At 43.0% G+C, this 20,920-nt stretch overlaps 2 protein-coding genes across 7 annotated transcripts in view; one reads left to right on the forward strand and one right to left on the reverse strand.

Annotated features, from left to right (window-relative positions):
* Positions 1 to 13,651, reverse strand: part of TTC7A (tetratricopeptide repeat domain 7A) — a 181,827-nt gene extending 168,176 nt beyond the window's left edge. For 3 of the 4 annotated variants that reach the window (XM_075146847.1, XM_075146846.1, XM_075146845.1), the window contains exons 1-3: positions 13,387 to 13,651; positions 10,476 to 10,639; positions 8,652 to 8,820 (exon numbers count right to left, since the gene is read on the reverse strand). In XM_075146847.1, coding sequence (XP_075002948.1) covers positions 8,652 to 8,820; positions 10,476 to 10,639; positions 13,387 to 13,549 — 496 coding nt within the window. In that variant the 5' untranslated portion in view covers positions 13,550 to 13,651. The remainder of the gene's footprint in view (positions 1 to 8,651; positions 8,821 to 10,475; positions 10,640 to 13,386) is intronic. The other variant, XM_075146848.1, reaches the window with a different exon arrangement.
* Positions 13,652 to 13,856: 205 nt separating this feature from the next.
* MCFD2 (multiple coagulation factor deficiency 2, ER cargo receptor complex subunit) lies at positions 13,857 to 19,429 on the forward strand. 3 transcript variants are annotated; one of them, XM_075146850.1, is made up of 4 exons: positions 13,857 to 14,209; positions 15,668 to 15,816; positions 16,505 to 16,664; positions 17,850 to 19,429. In XM_075146850.1, the coding sequence occupies exons 2-4, from the start codon at positions 15,674 to 15,676 to the stop codon at positions 17,979 to 17,981; spliced, it is 435 nt and encodes a 144-aa protein (XP_075002951.1). In that variant the 5' UTR covers positions 13,857 to 14,209; positions 15,668 to 15,673; the 3' UTR covers positions 17,982 to 19,429. The 3 variants fall into 3 exon arrangements, with proteins under 3 accessions (XP_075002951.1, XP_075002952.1, XP_075002950.1); XM_075146851.1 differs by lacking the exon at positions 13,857 to 14,209 and adding an exon at positions 14,481 to 14,693; XM_075146849.1 differs by lacking the exon at positions 13,857 to 14,209 and adding an exon at positions 14,720 to 14,858.
* Positions 19,430 to 20,920: the final 1,491 nt, after the last annotated feature.

Consider the following 20,920-nt stretch of genomic DNA (forward strand, 5'->3'; position numbering starts at 1 on the left):
AGATTACCCCACCTTTATGTGTACTTTGGGAGCAGGAAGGAGGAGGGGGGAGGGTAATTCAGATTTTACTATGCTGATTTGTATCAAGCACTCAAGTCAATTCTACTTAGAATTTTTTAGAACGTACATAGCCTGTGAGGACTAACAGGCTTGTTCCCTCACCACTTAAAAGATGGTCAAAGACATCCAGAGCTTACCCCAAGGTAAACCAGCACATGGAAATCTTCCCATAGCCACTGAACACATGCTACACAACACAGCCCCAGCCTGGGGATAGCATCATAGCCATCTAAAAGCTACCTCTTAGGCCATCTGAGAGTACATTTGTATTTGTTTTCTTTTAGTGAAAATAAGTGTAGCATGTTGTCTCATGTTACCACACAAACATTGTGTGTTCCTTGTTCTGCTTCCTCAGAAAAGCATGTGAAACTATTCTTGTATCTCCTGATGCTGCTGACCCCACAGCTTTAGAGAACTAAATCAAAGTGCAGGAGGTGGAGAAGGTTGGGGGGGGGGGGGGCGCAACCAGCACCTACAATTGGGTGTGGAGAAGGGAGTAGAAGACTAACAAAACTTTACCATCACAGAAACCAAATCACATTAACAAAAGGAACAAGACGTTATTTTCTTTTTCCACTTTCCAAGGTTCAGTTATTTCCATTTAGTAGCCTGCAGCTAACTCTCCTCAGAAGTCTGAAATCCCAGCCACGCTGCATTTGTGCATAGCAGATAGTGCTAAACAAACTACTTCTAAAATCCAAACAGAAAAAAAGTAAACTACCCTATCCAACAGCAGAGAAGAGCTCATGGGGCGCAGAAGCAAAACCTGCTTCCCCAGCCGCCACAGGAAGCCTAAGTGCACGAAGGATGCCAAGGCTAGGCCTTGCGACTCTTTCACATCCACGCAGGAAAGCAGCGGCACCGAGGCACACAATTCACCAACATGGAACAGCTTTGAAGTCACCGCTGTCACAACGCAAGAGCAACTCCAAACTCTTAGATTTCTATTCCGAAAACCCAAATAAGACATACTAACACTAGGCCCTTTTATCAAGACATCAGCGTCTACAAACTGGGGCTTTTGCCTACCAGGCAGCTACTCTGATGCCAACATGAATAAACAGCATACTTCCTGTCTAGCTGGCAGAATTGTGAACGCCAGCACTTTGAAGTGTGTATCAGGTATAGAACAAAGTCTCCGTCTCTCTCTGATGTGGATTAATGTTTAAAAGATGCAGGTTTCGTCAAGCAAAAGTGAAAACAAGTTCTGCCAACAAAATGCCTTACCCTCAGTTACTCGGTTTTTAATGTCATACTGTATCATACATCCTTGTGGCTGGGACTCAATTTTCCTAACGGTCAGGCAAGAAAACTAATTTTATTATTTAGGCTCTGTTTAAAGGAACCCATCTCCTCACAGATCTCCATACTCAGAGATATGAATCTCACTCATTTTTAGTCATCAGAGAAGGATTCCAACATAAAGGAATTTGTGTCCTGCCCCTGACAAACCCTTTTTTAAAAAAAATAAAGGGGGAAAAGAAAAGAAAAAAACAAACACATTTTTTCTTGCATTGCAGTTCTACTTAGTCACAGCAGCAGCTGAAAATACTGGCGCGAGTAACCTCCCTGAGTAACTGCCAGTAGAAGAAACGGCAGTCAAGGAATAGGAGGAGACTACTGCAAGCCAGTATATCATCTCAAAAGCAACACCTAGGTTAACACAGCTGCATACTGCCAAGCATCAATCATCCTCATGAAGCCCATTATCACCCAAGAGCAATATATTTGTACGAAAAAAAGTGAAAGCAAAGTTTTAGATAATTTTTCCCCACAACTTTCACCCAAACCTATGCTTTCCTCTTCTTAACTTTGTGCCCAGTATAATTCTGGCTCATCACAATCAACAAACCTTCCTAAAGACTAGAAGGAATGCTGGTGTTGTCTTTAGGGAAGTCTTAGCTGCTCTCCTGAACACTGCAAGCACCTCAGCCAGCATCCCTTCCAAGGTGCGCAGGTTCCAGACAGTAGTGAATTGGAGGCCCAGCGAAGTCAGCACACTTTAAATTAACAACTCTCCTGGTCTAAATAGGATGATTAAGGTAGAGAAGATGTAGACTCTTAAGTAAAAGCCTACAGTAAGCATGCCATGATGTCAACAGTGCCTAAACGACATAATAATTGACATTGAAACTAATGGGGAGAGGTAGGGAGAGAATTTGGGCTCTGAGAATTTTCCCTGCCACATCCACTGCCCATTTCTGCTAAATGGGTACATTATAACACGTTGCCGCCATGTCAGTCAGTAGTAGCAATGCAGGCAGAATGAAAACTCAGCTTTTTGGGGCGGGGTGTCAGTTGTGCTGGAAAGGAGGGAGGAAGAGCTGGGTTCCCTCTTTTTTTACCACTAGCATATCTGGATATTTTCCTTGTAGTCATGTGGCTACTGAGCAATAATACAGAAATGGATCATCTTTATCTTGACGTGTGCAATTACAACATGCTTTTACTTTCCTCCATTAGTGCCCAGAGAGGACATAAAGAAAATTAATTATTTGAACATGGAAAAAATGCCATCAACCTTCCGTTAATCCATTTGCTACGCTTGTCTCAACTGACAAAACAAGGTACGTCCTTACATAGTAAGATCTCCCCACACTACCTCTTTTTAGGTATTACAGCAAAGTTTGTCTTAGAGAACTTCCAGAACTCTTAAAAATCAGACTGTGGAAAAGATCCCAAGCACAAGAGTATGCATAACCACAGGGAAAATTTTTTGGTATCCAAGAGGCAGAATAGTATTCCAAACGCTCGTCTGGAAAAAGGAGAATGCACCTTGCAAAATGTTATGTCCTCTGAAACGAGGAACAGGTTCAGACAGTGCACATATAGCCTGTTAACAGGTTTGTAAAACATGACCTGAATTAAAAATGCTTCCTGCAAAAAGAAGTTGGAAGTATAAATTCAATTTCAAAAGAAGATTATGAAATAAATTATGACTCTGCAAAACTACATAATGTTTCCAAACTCAGTTTATCTGTACTTGAAATTGTTCAAACTACTGGCAGTCAAAATCATTCCACACAGTCTGTATTCCAGTACACTCAATAGTTTTGGTATTGCCATCTCATTCATCAAAAACTAAGTGGACAAAAATCTCATCCCAGAGAAGCTAACTGGAAATTCTGTTTTCAGAAGAACTCTATTTAAAGGTAAGGCTGCTTAAGTTAAGCTTGTAACACTCAATAACCCATTAACTTTTTGAATGGAATATATCCTTGCACTATGGGATCAGTAGCATTTAGTAAAAAAAATTGAACTGGAGAAGTTACTAGCTTAGGATCTGAAATAAAAGTTTGATGAAGTACTGAAATAAGTCTTTAAAATAGAGGTGCTTTCTTCCAGGGAGCAAAAAACTAAGAAAAAACCCCATGTTTCTTTCTCCCTTTCAGTTCTCTCCACTAATTTAGTTCAATGATTAGCTTTTCAAAGCTCATGAACCAACAAAGCTTTGACTAAATAAAACCAAATAGGAAAGCTTATTTTTCTCATTTTAATCTACAAATTAAAAAAAATGCACACATAACAAGAAATTTACCAATTTTAACACTTATCAGAAACACCGAGTTAAAACATTGTCTGTAGCAAGTGAAATTCGTTTGTTTAACTGAGAAGATTTTCTTAAACAAATTCTTTAAAGAGAGGAGGAAAAAGCAGATTTATCAGAACTTAACTTTGCAATAAAGCTATCTTTAACTGCACATTTTATTCTAATTTCCAAACAAATGCAGCTGAATACAAATCTCACCCAGAAAATTAATCATCCCGTAGAAAACCATATTAGAAAATGAATGACACACAAGCAAATGTCAAAATTAAAGACACCAATGAAGTCTATGAACAAGTGGGTGATATATCCTCTGATTAGCTAGAATGAACAATTTTAATACCAGACTTACGTTTACTGAATGCAAACCTACATGTTTTTAATAGTTCTGCAAACCAACAAAATAAGAAATTAATTAAGTGGCACAAGTACAAAGGAAGTTTAAAATAGATTATTCAAATTCCAAGGCTTCAGTTGGTCAATTTAAAATCATGATTAAAACCAAGCGGGTAGTTTTCAAACCAGCTGAGTAAAAGGTCAGTTCTTCTGTTTATTATCGCTGTGTGATATCACCATTTTCCTTTCAGGACATCACCATAACCTCCAAACAACCACTTCCAGTATTACAAACCCAAGACAAAGATTTCACTTGGGGAGAAAGCAGAACAATATACTTCCAAGCAATACTGACCTCATTATCATTGAAGTTTTAAAAGATACAACCGTAAGAGAAAAAGGAAAACACGTAAGATCAGCAGTTCGTCCTAAAAACGAACAAACAAAAAACCCTAAAAACCCACAAAGAGCTGGACAGAACCCAGAACCCTGGCTGCAGGCTCCAGGCTGTTTAGAATTATCAAGCTCAGGAAAAACCCTCACGTGGTGGATTCAGGGTTTTGCTTTCAGCAACAACATTCACATCTCTTAGGAGGGCTCTAAAGACCAGTGGCTCAATCCAGCAGAATTTCTCATGATCTTACGGTTTTTCAGAAGTGTCACACTACAGATCTTAAACATCTTCAGATGACTTAATGATTCTATGACTTAAATGGGTTCAAGAACAAAATAAAGATTGCTCCGAGCCACTGAACTAACAAAGTCTCATTTCCTTGTACATGTGACTTGTGGTTGAACTTGTTACAACAAAACACAGACTATGATCAAGGCACAGTATCACCTTGTTCTCTTCCACATGGATTTTTTTAAGGTCCGTAAAAGGCTGTATTGTACAATACCATGCACTTCATCCATGTCAGATGCCATTTGAAGAGGTGATGATTCACCCCAGAACCGCCAACTTCTGACTGTGCAGAGAGCTCAGACTGGAGTGCTCTCTCTCACAAATTAAACCCACCCCGAGCTGAAAATCGCCAATAACAACACAAAAATTACTGCAGGATGGACTGGGAGAAAAGGAGAAAAAGAGGCAATGGGACTGTTAAACCTTTAACTGACTAGAAAACCAGCTAGATACCATTTGCAATCCTATGTCATCACTGCACAGATTTAGATAGCTACCTATCTCCAGGCTACCCCCCTCCAGGTGGAAGTCCAGTGCCTGGCCTGACAGATGGTCTGATGGACACAGAGAGCTCCTCCGCACGGGGCTGACTCACCTTGCAGCAGCTCTGATGCCACACATCCTGATCACAAGCCAAAGACCCTCTCAGTCATTACAAAGACAGGACCCACACGCCATATCAGCCCTGCCTGAGCCTTCATCGCTCAGTCAATACAGCTCTCGGCATGCTCTCATGCAGCACAGCAAGAAAGGCTGTGCAACAAACATTGCAACAACACAGCACCCTTTCTACATACCTGGAATTCAGGTATGCTGAAGTCCTGGCTAGAGCTATACTTTGCTTTGTAAAGGGTTAAGTAGTGACCTACCCTCCTACTAGGAAGATTTATCCACTGGGAGCGGACAGAGATCTGTGCAGGGTTTCTGCAGCAAGCACAGCCAGAGGGAAACCAATGGGCTCTGGCAGTTACACGTGCTGTTCTGAAGTCTTTTTTGCTTGCTGGTTTCGAATGGACACCACCAGGTAACGAAGCCACAACATGTCCCAAGTGAATTAGAAACAAATGAGAGCAAGTTTGCTTACTCAATACTGTTTTATGCAACAGACAGAACTGCTTGCATCAGAGATTACCTGCAGTACTGTGAACTGAGCAGAGGTTTTAAGGAGGAATTAACTTCATGGAGGATGGGGAGAAAGGAGGCAAGTACAGACCAACCACCTATTAACTAACCATAGAGGTTAAAATTAGTCATTGTGAAAAATCAAACTGTTGTCAGAGCTCCACTCACAGTGCCCATAGAACTCCTCCTCTCCTCACAATGCAGGGATTTAGAAACAGGAGTAGTTGTCAGTTGAGAAACTGGAAGAGTCTTGCCCTCTCTGCCATTTCTCCTGTGACTTGTCAACTGCTCAAGTCCCCGCGTCTATAAAGAACTTCAACTTTTACTGCTTGATACTCACCTTGGGTGGAAGTCTACTGGGCAAGGCAAGCAAGAAACATTTTCCCTGTTCAATTTCTGCAGTCCAATCACGTGGGTGCAAATCCATATTGCTTCTTACCATAATATGAACCTACTACATGCTATGGACCTTCAGAGGAGGACCCCAGAGATTTAACTCAATGTCCAACCTTCAGAGTTGTGGAGCTCAAAAGGTGCTCTAAAAAAAGCAAACTCAGTTTTACTGGTTCACATTTCGTTTCTACCACTGACTTCATCTATGCAGCTCCTCCCAGTATATCCTGTATCTTTCTCATTACATGTTTGTTTGTTTCCAACAGTAAAAGGATAAGTGTGAGTGCCTTTGATTTGACTTTTCTTTCCTCCATGACCTTTCCAGCGTAATCCTGAGTGCTTGAGAACCTACACTGCCATCCTGCATACAGGCACAACCCAGCAGTACTAGCTACCCAAAACCAAGGTGGTTTCAGGTTCATACTAAGAAGTGATACAAGGTTCAGGTGTTTAACTAATGCTGGCTGAACAGGGTATTCTATTAACCAACTGCTTTCTCCCATTACTGAAAATCTGAAAAAGAAATTAAGCGGGAAACCTAAGTTCTGCCCTGAAATAAAGACAGGACTGTGGCTTTTTTGGATTGTTGCCTAAATGATCCCTGCAAAAATTTTACTACCAGCGATGTTCAACAGTGTCTTTAAAGAAAGTTTCAGCTTGCATAAGCTAACAGTAGCTCAACCAAAGGCAATAATACGATATGGATCAACAGAATTTCTGCAGAGATACCAAAAGAAAAAGGGGAATAAGAAAAATCTTTAGCATAAAGTATACATGAATTTTTAATAATTCAACTCCGTGCTGTTACTTGCCCTGCAGAGGTAGCCTGGACAGACATGTTTAGAAATGAAAATTTAAATCCACACTGCTATTGCCATAGTTACCTGTACAAATTTCTAACATTTAAGGGCTTATTTCTCTAAGACAGGAGGGTCGAGCACATGGGATGGGGGAACGGTGATCCTAGCAGTAAGTGCCCTCTCCAAAGTTGGCTGGAGAAGCTCCACTCTGCTGGATTTTTCTCTGTCAGAAACTGATAGAATACTGAGTGACTTACTATATCCTTGATATCTGAAAACAATCATCATGGAGGATAAAAACTGTGGAACAGTAATAGCACAGAGGTTGCTCTGCAATGGCAGGGGCTCCTTACAGTTTACACACAAACACAGGGGCAACACAGTATTTATGTTCCGTGCTAAACCACATGGGAAAAAAAAAACTACAGCCTGATCCTCTGAGGCAAACACCTCCACCCCCAGTATCTTCATATGCAAGTGAGGCAGTCAGTACATAGGAGATACCTTACAGGAACAGTGTTATTCCATCAGTGTTCATGCATACCTTATCATTATATTCACACCTCACCAAGGGCCTTATCCAGTTTCCAGTGAGAACAGTGCATCTCCTTCAGACTCTGGAGTGCACCAATAGCTGCTCTCAAACACACTGCTATGAATTCACTGGCGGTTACTCATTCCTCTGCGCCATGCAAGTGTTACTGCAAGTTACAAGTAAATTAGTCCTGCTCCACAAAAGCTCCTTAATGAAGCAGATTCAACCAGTGCCACAGAAAACAAAAGCAAAGCAAGCAAAGCAGCACAAACAGGTTTTCAAAAAAGCAGAATGACTGTGTGAGATCATGAAACACCCAAATTATTATCAGTAATACTAGCAGCCCAGTCAAACAGTATTTTGGGTTGATTTGGTTTCACTCTTTTACATACCAGTTGAAGGTATCTGATCATCAGAGTTCTCATTCACCTAATTAGCTGGTGGACATGCTGAAAAGAGTAGAAAGCAGTAGATAGGTAGCAGTACTTGAGCAACATTTATAAAGGAACTGAAAGCAAATGAAGGAGAAGATTACTCATCTTTTTTCCCCCCGAGTCAAAAACTGACTAGGGTCTTCCTTTCCCCCACTCAAAAAGGAAATGCAATTTCACCACCCGTAGAGGCAGTTTTATTAGGATCTCTCAAACAGTACAATGTCGGTAGAATTATAAGGGGGAGGAGAGATTCCTGTTTGTACATAAGGTCTGATACTGTGTGACATGCATTGCAAAAATATACTACCTGCTTTGAAAGCACATATCCTGTTAGTCCAGAGTTTAAAACTTGGAAACATCGTCCTTGCTTAATTCACAGAAATCATTAAAATTTACAAATAGATGAACTCTTTCTAAGAGAAAGCCCCAATTCAGCTGATTGCTTGATTTAGATTTTCCCAAAACGGATACACAAGCTCAAGTGTGTTGCTGACTTACAGCCAACAGTTACCACAAGATTCCCAATTTCAAGCTTTTCTTTACAAGCCAGCCAAGTTTAAAAACCATGGACTAAGACTCCATAATGCCTTTAAGTTTAAACTACACAGACCATACCCAGTAGGATTTTCTAAAGCATACAACATTGCCCTAACTCTGCTCCAATCAAATCACTTGGAGAAATACCTTCAACTTCAACCTAAACACAGCATACTTCAAATATGCATACATGGTCCTTTACCTTTAATAACAAAGGCTTCAGTTACCAAACGCAGCATATACAGAGGTTCATCTTTTGTTGAGAGGTCATCAATTCCTGCTCTTGCATACATGCTGATGGCATCTCTGTAGGATCCCTCCACATAATGAAGCTTTCCTAGGATCAGCATAGTTTCTGTCATATACTTAGGCTGAAACAGAGGGGGAACAGGAAAAGAGTGTTTATACGGTATAATACCAGACAGCAGGAATGAGATACTTCAGAACAGATTAAGCAGATTCAAAATGCTTTCCTCTCAACATTGCTAGCTCCGCAAGCCAGAGTAGGAAGGATTTAAGTGTGTAGAGATCCTACTGCTATGCTCATGAGAGCAGCAGGCCACAAAGGTCAGGTAACTCCTTTGGAGCGCAGTTTGGAAGTGCACAGCTTACAAGCCACCTCTTTGGTTTCAGCTGACTTATTCTTGATTCACCAGCCACAGATGGCACATAAAAGCCTGCCAGTGTCAGAACTACCTACACACACACCAAGTAAATCCCCTGCATTTAAACTAGGAAGAAAGCATCACTTTTTAGTCAAGTGCTCCCCTCTCCTCTGTACATTTAATTAAAGAGCAAGAAAGCTCACAAATTTTCTTAAGTTTTTGAAGAATTTTCAGGCAAAAACAGAAAAACAGAAGGCATGCCTGCTATTTTTAAGACTTGTTTGGTTTCTTAAGGATTGAAAACGTGCATACAAATCTGTGTAACAAAAAAAAAAATTCAGTAAAATACATCCGTTCAGACCCTTTTTATGCTTTGGAAAGCATGAAAAGGTTCCTAGCCTTCATACTCCTTTTTTTAATACATGCAGTCAACACAGGGTCAATGCTGCATGAGTAGGCAAGTCACCACTAACAAAAAAAAATAGTAACGGCAATTCACGCAGCCAAACTTAACACTGAGACCTGGAAGAGTTCAGTGGTTCTGGCCATTATTGGTGCTAAACTATACAGAAAGAGGGTTGGATGGACTCCTCTTCCTTCCCCCCTCCTTTTTACTTTTTAAATACGCTGACTTTCAAGAAATCAAGAACAAGAAACTCTGCCAGAAAAGCCACTGCACATGTGCTCCCTGGAAAATAACACGATAAAAGTATAACATACACTTCCAAGCTAACTAGCCTGTAAGTTTCAGGACCAAAAGTAATACAAGTCTGGAACAGAATGTTGTAATTCATTGTCTTTTTAAAGACAGCTATGCAACTATGTGTCCAAGGACACCGACACAGCAGCAGCCATTGAGGCAGAGTCTTAAAACACTTCTAAAGCTCTGCAGCTGAGTTGGCAGGCAGCTACCAACCACACACCCAGGCCACAAAATAAAATAAAAGCATAACTTCTCATTAACTTCTCTGGCAAAGACCGAAAGCAATGCAAGGCTGTTCCTGGACTCACACCACAACCTTAAGCGCCTGACAGCAGCTTGTGGCACATTTTACCTCCGATCTGGAGCTGACCAGGTGTACATAATTCCCTCAGACCAGGAGCAGCAGTAGGTCACTCAGCTGTGCTAGCCTGTGGCCATACCCCACCACCCTGGAGAATTCCTCAATATTTATCCTGCTTCTTTCTAATAAAGAAAATAAACAGGATATATACTTGTAGCACAAAATTTGAAAATGAAAAAGCAAGTATCCCAACAGAAGCCACTGTGAAGGGGTATTGAATTACCAGTCCATTAGTAATACCTATAAATACAGCACTGTACATACAGGGACATGAACAGGCAACGCCTTGTATCAGACTAATAATCATATAAAAGAAGCATCTAGTTGGCAAGAATTATGACAACGGAGCCCACTTACTCGTAGTTTTCCTCTGCTTAAGATATTGGTCAGATACTGTTTAGCTTCACTCAGTTTTGGCTCATTCTTCTCTGTCAGTGGAATGGAGTCCTTCAGTTTGGCAAAGTTTTCCTTTAAGCATTCTTCCAGCAGAGCCTCTGCAAGCAGCATACTCCCAAAGTCCTCTGAAAGCACATACCAACCAACAAGAAACATTGCTTAGTGCCATACTGCTGATAAACAGCATTAAAAAACAAAAAAACCATACCTTTGAGACACACAAACAGGAACTCAAACAATGGGGTAAAGAAGAACTAGCAGACAGAAAAAAGTTCGATTAACTTCTAGCTGTTGGAAACAGTATGTTTCCTATGAAAAAAAGAAACGACATTTCCTTTTAACTTGAAGATTTGCACTAGTAAATCCTTTAATTTTGACAGCACAGCTCATCCTTCTGTTGTCACTAATGTAACAGCTAAGAATTTTCATCACAAAACTCACTTTCAAAAGTTAAGACAAATCTTTGCAAACATTTAAGTGCATCCTTTAGATTTACAAATGGCCAAGTATGAAATGCATGCTTTGGGCTATGGATAAGCTATGAATTTCACTGCAGAACAGTAACCACATCAGAAACTTTTAAGATTTTGCTGAAAGTTCACAAAAAAAAAAAATTAGAGAATTTAGACACATTATACACATCCATTATTAAAGACACACAAGGCTTGATCCAGTGACATAACTAATATGCCACATCTAATTCCTTCTACATTAAACACCATTCCTGTTCACAGTTTTACAGAAGAGAAACTCAAACATAGGTAATAGCACTGGATACGGCATGAAGCATCATGTGATGCTGCAATCATGCGCTGAAAAAAAGTTTCATCTGCCAATGGACTTGGAGTTCTTGCATGATGGGTCCAGTTCTGCAGTTCATGTAGTCATAAAAGCAGTACCTCAATCAGCTGACTAGTGGGTCAAACAAGGTAAGAAAATGTCTGTAAATCAAAGCCAAGCCCTACATTTCATATATACTTCACGTTTCAAAGTCTGAAATTCTAGAATGCAGGAAACACAATAGTGTATCTATTTCTAAATTTTCAGTCCATGGGACAACTTATCCCCACTTTCTACCTATACATTAGATACAGCATTAATAATCAACTTCTGGGGGTTTTCCTGTTTTAGGGTTTTTTTGTTGTTGTGGCTTAAGTGTTCAGCTGCATATCAAATTATAACCATAGCTCTTCCTGCTCAATTGCAGGTCTACAACTAACTTGCATGAACAAAGTATATGTACCTAAAATAGGAAGTGTAAATGTTCAAGTACGTTTCCCCCCGCCACCTCACATGCAATCGCTTCTCCACAACACTGAAGAGCTTTCAGGTAGTTACTGATTTCTTAACCAAACTTACAGAATTACGTAAGACAATAGACATAAGACAAAAGAAATAAATATACACAATCTCTCAAAGCAAATACTACTATTAAAAAATCTCATCCAGGCACACTATTGTTTCTAGAAACACAAAACTGTAGCTAGTCCCTTGCTGGAACAAAAGTTCTATAGCAATAACAAAGCATTACTCTTTCATAACTAGAAGTTATGATGACATAGGAGCAAATTAACAAATAATGTTTTTACAGCAATCATACTGTTGTTACGCCTCTTAATTACAAGGGAACAAACTAATATGAACTTTTCAACTATTAATGCCCCCAAACTGCATGATGATCTTTGCACCTGGGAAGCGCTGCTGAAACCTGACTAAAGTTCAAAGGTTGGCCATGTGGTTCTCAACAGAGTTCGATCTGCATCACGTATACAGTTGGAAAGCCTCACAAATAAACATGTATTAAGCTACCAACATCTCCCCCCACCATGCCTTCCCACTGTGAAGTTTATTGCACTCCAGCAAGCTTCAATTAACTCTAGAGCCACATCCTAGAAACTCTACTCTTAAGAAGTGGTTTTATTCATAGAAATAGCTCATCTGACTTAAATGGCAGAACCTCTTGTACCATGCGGTGGCTAGGATCAGGTCCTCTTCACAACTTACCGCTGTTGAATACAGAAACAGAATTTTATATTTCTAAGTTAGGCTGCCTCACTTTTTACAAGTGATTTCACTTAATCAGGGGCAAAACCGTGTGTTATAACAGGAAAAAAGATAAGAGCACGTTTGCTATTTATGAAACCTGTTTTATATGTGAAAGGATACTGGATGAGCCTAAGCCTTTAAATAAAGCAGCCCTCTTCAGAAATGTAGGGGGATAATTTAGGGGCATCCAGAAAGGAGCGGGGCGGGGGCAAGTGGGAATCAGCATGACAGGTATTGAGAAGTTGAAGAGAAACACTTTCAAACACGGAAGATTTCAGTCTATAGCCTGGTCACAGCCCAGCCGAGTTTGTTAAATTAAAGGCAGACACCAAGCGCAGCCATCACCTGCGTGCAGGTGCTTATCGAGGTGAGGGCAACATCCCAAACGCACAGAAGCCACCGAGCAAGCGCTGCTGCCCCTCACTCCAAGCAATGCGTTTCCCTTCGCAGCCCGCCGGGCTCGGAAGCGCTGACATGAAGAGGAAGCAGAGAGTTTTCTTCCTGAACGCCGTCTCCCGGGCTCCCGCCGCCTCTCCGAGGCATCCCTCCCTCCCGCCGCGGGGCCGGGGCGCCTACAAGGGACACCGGGCGACACCCCGCTCCCTCCGCCGGCACCCCGGCGCTCCCCAGCCCTCTCCCGCAACCCCGGGAGACGGGGCAGCCACAGCTCCCGCCCACGTCAGCCCACCGGACCGGGGCTGCCGAGCCCCGGGCGGCGGCACGGAGCAACAAGCCGGCCCTGCCGCCGCCCCACGCCCGAGCGGTCCAGTAACGGTGGCCGCCCCGCCGCTCTGCCCCACCCTGCCCGTCCCCCGCCGCCGCTTACCCGCGTCCTGCGCGCCCCCCGCCGCCGCCGCCTTGCGCGGGGGCCGTGCCGGCGGCAGCAGCTGCTGCGCTAGGCGTTGGAGCTGCCCCCAGTGCCCCTCCGCCCGGCACCGCTCGATCTCCCCCTCCAGCTTCACGTGCGAGTGCGAGCCCTTGGCCGCCATCTTAGCGCCGGGCCGGGCCCGCCCCGCCCCACCCCGCCCGCCCGGCGGGGAGTCCCCGGCGGCAGCACCCGGCAGGCGCCTGGAGCGTGTGCCGGGTCGCGGTTCCGGGCGGTCGGCGACGGCCCCGGCGGGGCGTGCGCGGGCGGGACGACTCCTTGCCGAGGCCTGCGACCGGGGACGGCGATTCCTTCTCGGCCACCCCTCCCTGCCGCCTCTCCCTTGGCGCCCGGGCCAGAGACCCGTACCCCCGCACAGGCGGCTGCTGTCCCGGCCCCGCGGCCCGCCCAGGGCACTGCGCCTACTCGACTGCCCTCGGCCTGTCGCACACAGCGGGCCTGCGGGGCCTGAGAGACGCTGGGTCGCCGCCGTGGCGCTGCGTTTGCTGCCCCGTCACCGAGGCCCCGGGCTCCCATCCTCGCCGGGAAGGGCCGGGGGCCCTCGGAAGTCACCTGAACCCCAGGCCTCTTCAGCCAGCTGTTCCCCACCGCCCCCCTCCGGTAGCGATTTCAGCACAGAATCGCCCATTCGCGCACCAGCAAGGAGCCAAAAGCCCACACCGCCTCCGAGGCCGGGGTTTGCTCCGAGGGTTGTAACCTTGAGAGGCAAAAGCAACCGCTACTTAGATGTCAAGTGTAAAAATAACGAGACCTTCGACATTCGGTGAGAGGGGAAGCGGAGAGAACAAGCAGTTTATAGGCTACGGGGGGTAACGGCAACAGGCCGCTGCGCTTCCCAAAACAGCAGCGGGGCGGAGAAAGCACCGCCGGTCGTTCGTGGAAGGGGCTGCTGAGGCCGCCAGGGGAAGGTGCAGAGCAGGGCCGGCGGGGGACAGCCGCGGGCACACGCACGGCTTACGCTGCCCCTTCCCGCCCTGCCGGCTCCACCAGCGGCACCTGCCCTTCGCCCGGGGCACTGCTGGGTGCCCCACGGTGCGCCCGTTGGAAGGGGGCTCTCGCGGGGCGGCGGGAGGGGCAGGGCCAGCGGAGGCTGCCCAGGCCGCCAGGTGACCGGCGCCCCCGCAGCCCCCGCGCGCCCACCTCCACAGTCGCGCCGACGGCTCCGCCCCGTGGTGGGCGGGGCGCTCCACCTGCCCCTCCGCGAGGGCTCCACGTAGAATTCCAGGATTGGTGACGTAGTAAGAAAGGTACAGCCAATAGGCGGGAAGAAGGGGCGGGGCGGGAGCGCGGCGCGTGCGTGGGGTCAGAGGTGGCGCCGGGGATGGTGGCCGGCCTGCCCCGAGCTCGGCTCCACCTGCCCGTCACCCGGAGCCCGCGGGAGGGACGGCGCGGCGGCCGCCATCCGCCGGAGGGTGCGTAGCCTGGCGGCGGCGGGCCCCATCCGCCCGCCTGCCAAGGCTCTCGGGCCGGGGAGAGAGGGAGCGGGGTGTGCTGCGGCCTGGGCGGGGGCCGGCGGCGGCGGCGGCGGTCCCAGCCCCCTCCTGCTGCGGCGGGGGTTTCCCCGGGGGCCCTGCCGGGCCGGGAGCCGCGGGCGAGAGGCGGGCGGACAGCGCTGTGCCCGCTGTCGGGGCCTCCGGCAGCGCTCCGAGCCGAACCGACTGCAAACCGGGGTTTGCTTCAGCGGGCGCTGCCGCTCCTGTGCCCGCGTCGGTGAGGCGCTCTGCGCCGCTCCCCTTGCTGAAGCGCCTGGGCGTTTCACTTGCCCGTGAAGGGAGCGCGGCAATGGCCGTTGCGTTTTTAAAGCTGTGTATTCTTTAGGGCATGCAGTCTTAACGGATCACTAATTAGATGCAGCCCCTTTGATACCGCAAGGGACCTTTGTTCCCGTAACTCTGGGGCAGGTTTGCGTGAAGCTGGCGTGGTTGGCTGTCCATAAGCTGTATGAAGACTCAAGCAGGGCTAAAGAGTGCACATCCACTGCATGAAAAAAAAACAATTCTTTGAAAATTACTGCATACTTCCTTGAAATAGACACCCTCATTGAAACTTTTAGTTGGAGCGCTCTGGTTTTCTGCTTGCTAAGTGCTTGACGTGAAGCAAGTTTTTCTATTCTAACTTAGTGGGAGAGTTATTTCTAAGCACTCTGTAAATCTCCTGAAAGTAGATTGCATTTTTCATCTGTTTTTTTTTTTGGGGGGGCGGGATGTTTTACTTTTTGTAGGAGATCATGATGTCCACGAGGATTTTTAGAATACGTCTGCTGTTCTGCTTTCTGGCTGCATTCTTCATCTTTGCCCTAGCTGAGGAACACTTAGGAGAGAGTCAACATGCAAATATTCGCCTTGACAAGAACTTGGTACAAGATAAAGAGTATGTGTTCTGTGTTCTAAAAATGTACTTCTTAATGATTTGCTTATCTCTTAAGTCTTGCTACGTGAGTTGGACTTAAGCCTAGGACACCCTCTTTTCTCAGGATGTTGTATGACTAGCTGGAGTCAGATATGAGACACGCTTGCTCGGAAAGTTTCTAGAGATACCAGACCTAGAAAGGTCTCTCTGGAGCCTTTAGCGCTACTCATGCTATAAAGAATTTCTTACAGGAATCCTGCTTACCTGGATCAACAAAATCATATTCTGAACAGATAAAGTGAGAGTTTTTTTCTCATTTGCTTCTTCATACAGACAAAACAGTGGTAGCAGCAAATAAAACTCCCTAGAATACTTCATGTTTGACTGGGAAAGATCTTCCTAGAGCCAAAATTTTTGGTGAGATTTTGGGCACTGCTTCAATTGTTTTGATAACCTGCTAAGTAGGCCAGAAGAAAGAGAAATAGCTATCTAAGGTATTAGAGGCCACTACAGCACCTGTAACAAACAACCTTTGTGCTCCCTTCATCTTAGTATAAAACTGTAGCTTTTGTTTGCCCAGGGTGCTTTTAGAGGTACAATATTTCCTGTGTACTTGACTGTCTGATCAAAGACTAAATTTTATGTAAACAGAGCCTTAAATATTAACTGACTGATGTGTTGTGGGTTTTGTTTATTTTTCTTTTCTTAGCCACATCATGGAACATTTGGAAGGTGTTATTGAGAAACCAGAATCTGAGATGTCTCCACAAGAGTTGCAGCTTCATTACTTCAAAATGCACGATTATGATGGCAATAATTTGCTAGATGGGTTAGAGCTTGCTACTGCTATATCACATGTCCACAAAGAGGTAGGTGGAATTTTGTAACGGCATGTGTGTTTGGAAACAGTTCTGACCCTCTAAAAGCAGCTTACAATAGAAGAGAACAGTTACAACACATCTTCAGTGGGGTTACAGTTTTGCCTGAAAATAAGATTATTTTTCCCCCTGATAGTTTTGATTTATAAATGTGCTAGCTTTATCACAGCTTTTCATGTTGCATTGCAGTTTTAGAGGAGTCTCCATTGTAGTTTAAACCTTAGAGTGAGGAAGGACTGTAGAGTGAAAATGATTTGACAGAGGGGATACTTTGGTAGGCAGGGATGGGGAGAAAGGGAAATTATCCAAAATGGGAAAATGCTGATGAGGGTTTATAGAAATAGCATGTGATACGGTGCTGTTCAAGGTTCTAAGGCTGCTGTTTTCAACTCCAAACTGTTACTGCTGTGGATACACAAACTGTAAAAGACCTCTTGCACAAAATTAGAAGAACCAGTCACGGTCTGCCTTTGTTTTCTTCACCTTTTTCTAAAGAAATTCTCTTTCCAGCTAGGAACATGTAAGGACAAAGTAGGAAGATACCATCCTTAGGAAGACAATACTAACACATTATCTCATACTGACCTTTTGGAAGTTACAATTCAGAATAGCATAACTTCTGTGTACACCTGTAGCAAAAAATACCTAGCCGAGAACAGAATAATGACTTGCTGTTTCGTGTGCAAAGGCACGTCTTTGTATTCCCCTTTGCTCGTAAGGGGTAATACTAAGAATTTTGCTGACTTTAAGCTACAGTGCTGGATTTTTTCACTACTCTGTTAGTGTCAAGCTCTGCATTTTGCAAGTTCTGACACACAGGAAGATGTTTCTGTACTATAGAAACTATAATGTCTATACTACATCAAGATCCAAATTAAGAGTACATCTGTTAGATTATTATCCATCATTATACACTGTGCTATTTAGCTTTTAGGACTTTTGGCTAAGAATATTAACTGGGTGCAGAGTGCTTGTTCTGAAGTCCAGAGATCTTGGACTTCACAGTTTGCACCTGGTAAAAGCTGCTTATATTGGTGTAAATGATTACATAAAACTTAGTGCCAGATTAGGCACCAAACATGAATAGCTTAGCAAAAAATTAGTTGTCAGTAATCTAAGTGCCATAAGATGGGAAACTAAACTGCTAAACTGTTCAATGTGGTTTTGTTTTTGTAGGAAGGTGGTGAGCATACCCAGGCAATGAAAGAAGAAGAGCTCATTAGTCTAATAGATGATGTCTTAAGAGATGATGATAAGAACAATGATGGATACATTGACTATGCAGAATTTGCAAAATCACTGGAATAAGGTTTTGCAGGGGGCTTGTTTCTCCTTCTAACTACATGGAAATGTGAACCAGTATAATGTGATTCATTACTGTCTCATATCAACCTCTGTGCTGTGAGAAGGAGAGGTGTACCAGTTCCAGATGAATTTATTTGAAAGTTGTATGTGTTAAGAGACTGGCTAACTCAGAGCGAGAGCCATGTTTGACTAAACGTAGGCACACGTTTGGATGTTGAAGCATGGAAGCGTCAACAGTACTCACACAGGGTACAGCTGGCAAACTTTAAGTAGCTGTGTATGAATACTAAATAGATCATATGCAATCTAAATTTCAGTTTTTCTGTCATTGGGTTATATAGTACTTGTTTGCTTACATCTCCTATTTAAACTTATAAAATACCTAGAAAGCAAGAAAAGATTACTGCATATAGTTGTATTTCAAAGATAAATGTCCTTCCCACTAATTTCAAAGGAAATCTGGACGTAAGTACAGGTGCTTGAAACAGCAATTGTAGAGGAAAAGTGTTTGAATGTGGTTTATGTTTGAGGTCCACATAATACCATATGGACTTTAACATAGTTTTTGAAGAAATTGAGTGTTTTTAAATATATGTACTTCCTAGCATACCCTTACATATTACATATAAATATATATACGTGTTTTTCAATTTCTTCTCATCCTTCACAAATTTACTTTTTGTATCTTAATTTACTGATTTCTTTTTTTCCTCTCTCTTCCGTGATGTTTTCTTAAGAAAATGAAAGTATTTTTATGACATTTATATGTTGTATTAATGCTGTATAGCATTTACTAGAGTAGCTTCTGCTATCTCGTTTTGAAGGTCATGTTAACAGTAAACCAGTTTAATATAAAAGCTTCCATTCAATTTGGTTTTTACAGTATTAGCCAGCAGGATAATCTAAGTGAGCAAGTAATGCTGCCTTGTAAGGTTTAAGTTCATATTCCTTGACACTTAAATTACGGTATTACTTTCAGGAGGTGTTTCATAACTAACAGTTTCAAGATACTTGAATGTTTGCAAATTAACATGGTTCTAGGAATGTTTTCACTGTCTTGTCTCAAGACTTGATAAATCAAGCAGTTTAAGGATATTAGAGAAGTGATGTATTGCTGTGTTATTGATATTTGGTGACTCTAAAACATAACTGAAATCTTAAACTGAAATCTTAAATTGCATTCAATCATTATCCATTAATAGAGAATCTAAATGTTAACGTATTTCTGTAAAATGTATAAAGAGCTATTTTCTGTACAAAATTATTCTTATACAACAGAAAAACGTTTGTAAAAGAAATTATTTCCTCTGTTTAAATGTTTGTGCAATGAATCCTGAGTGTCAGGACTTTTTTCTTGTACTGATTATTTATTTTGATACCTTTGTGGCCAGGGTTGTGCTGGTTGTACAAGCAATAAAAATAAGTTGGGGTTCGTGAACTCCAGAGCTAGACGCACAAGGCTGGAAGTCCTAGTGAGAAATGCACCTAATTTTCTGATGTATTTTTGAGCCCGTCTCTTACTAGCAGTCATCTTAAAAGAAAGTTCTTCTTCCAGTTAAAGCATTTTTAAAATATCTCTTTTGAGGATAATTAGTCTGGAGTGAATCTTGTTGAATCAGAAATATAGAAAATGCTTGTGGGTAGGAGGGGAGAAGAGGTTAAGCTCATCAGCTTTGAGCACTTAAAGCAGGTTGCCTGTAGACCTGCCAACTCTTAGATGCTTATTCCATAAGCTTCTGAGTTTTGGATTTATTTGGGATGAAAGAGCAAGACCAAGGAACTGACTTTTATGCACTGCTCTTAAAAATCATGGTTTTCTTATCTAGCGTAATCTGCAAACTTAGTCCAGCAACCACCTGTGGGGCACATTTATATACATATGTTGTATTTATGTACATATATTTTAACGGCTATTGTATGTGGCAAAAGACATGCACCATAGAAGCTTTGTATCAGAAATAATTACGATAAATGCAGGTAATGTGAACATTGTTTACCAACTATTTTAAACTTCGTTTTAAGGGTTCAGAAGTATGTATAAATACAAAAATCATTTACCGAAAATGGAGAACAAAATTGGCACCTTTGTTTTCATGATGCATGAAGAAAGATCAAAACAAAATTTCTGCTTTCCTAGAAAGAACAATTCAAGAAATGCTACCCAAGCTGAAACCTGCATCATCATGTCTTTACTCAGCCTCCTGAAACAAATACACGTACTTAATTAAGTGCAGCTAAAGGTAAATGGTTTAACAGCTGTCTAGGGAGCTTTCTCAGTTATTAAGTAGAAAAGTGCAAAATTGCTGAGAGCGATGATGAATCAGACTTTTTTTTTTAAATATAACTAATTTGTGTACTAGAAGTAATAGTTGTAGCTCATTCAGTACTCTAAATATGCTGGTACAGGTCATATATACATACAGTATTTTCTGTTTCCTATATATAATACAGAAAATATGGCCTTTACAACAGAAGTACACATCAACTACAAAGCTGTTTTAGCTTCTGTAGAACAGTACTATTTCCATTTCACAGATAATATAAATAACAAAGCAGAAGGGGTGCATTATTTACTGAAGGTCAATCACATCCCTGGCAGAAACAGAAAACCGGCAGAATGCTGTTGTGTGTGATCTTCACCTCTTCCTAGTCTATGATCTCAAGGGATGGGGATTAGTTTTCCCCATTAGAGGAGAACACATCTGGCCTTGCATTACTGTATACTATGCACCCAGTTTAAAGTATCTAAATTAGCTGCTTTTACCTCACAAAATACTGCATGATCTAGCAGCTAAAGAAAATACTTAAACTTGTTCTTGAAGCACTCCTAAACTGTTTTTTATTAGTCGATCTAGAATATAGTCTGTATATGAAGGAGAAAATCTTGTCTGGTGCCTGTCAGAATGCTGTTAATGACAAGAATGACTGCCTAGAACTTCCCA

Source organism: Calonectris borealis, chromosome 3, assembly GCF_964195595.1.
Source record: "Calonectris borealis chromosome 3, bCalBor7.hap1.2, whole genome shotgun sequence".
NCBI lineage: Eukaryota > Metazoa > Chordata > Aves > Procellariiformes > Procellariidae > Calonectris > Calonectris borealis.

Bases quoted from the DNA above. Each gene is read 5' to 3' on its own strand.
- MCFD2 (XM_075146850.1), top strand. From the start codon at position 15,674: ATGATGTCCACGAGGATTTTTAGAATACGTCTGCTGTTCTGCTTTCTG. The intron at 15,817-16,504 runs GTATGTGTTCTG...TTCTTTTCTTAG, and splicing joins AACTTGGTACAAGATAAAGA to CCACATCATGGAACATTTGG. The intron at 16,665-17,849 runs GTAGGTGGAATT...TTGTTTTTGTAG, and splicing joins TATCACATGTCCACAAAGAG to GAAGGTGGTGAGCATACCCA.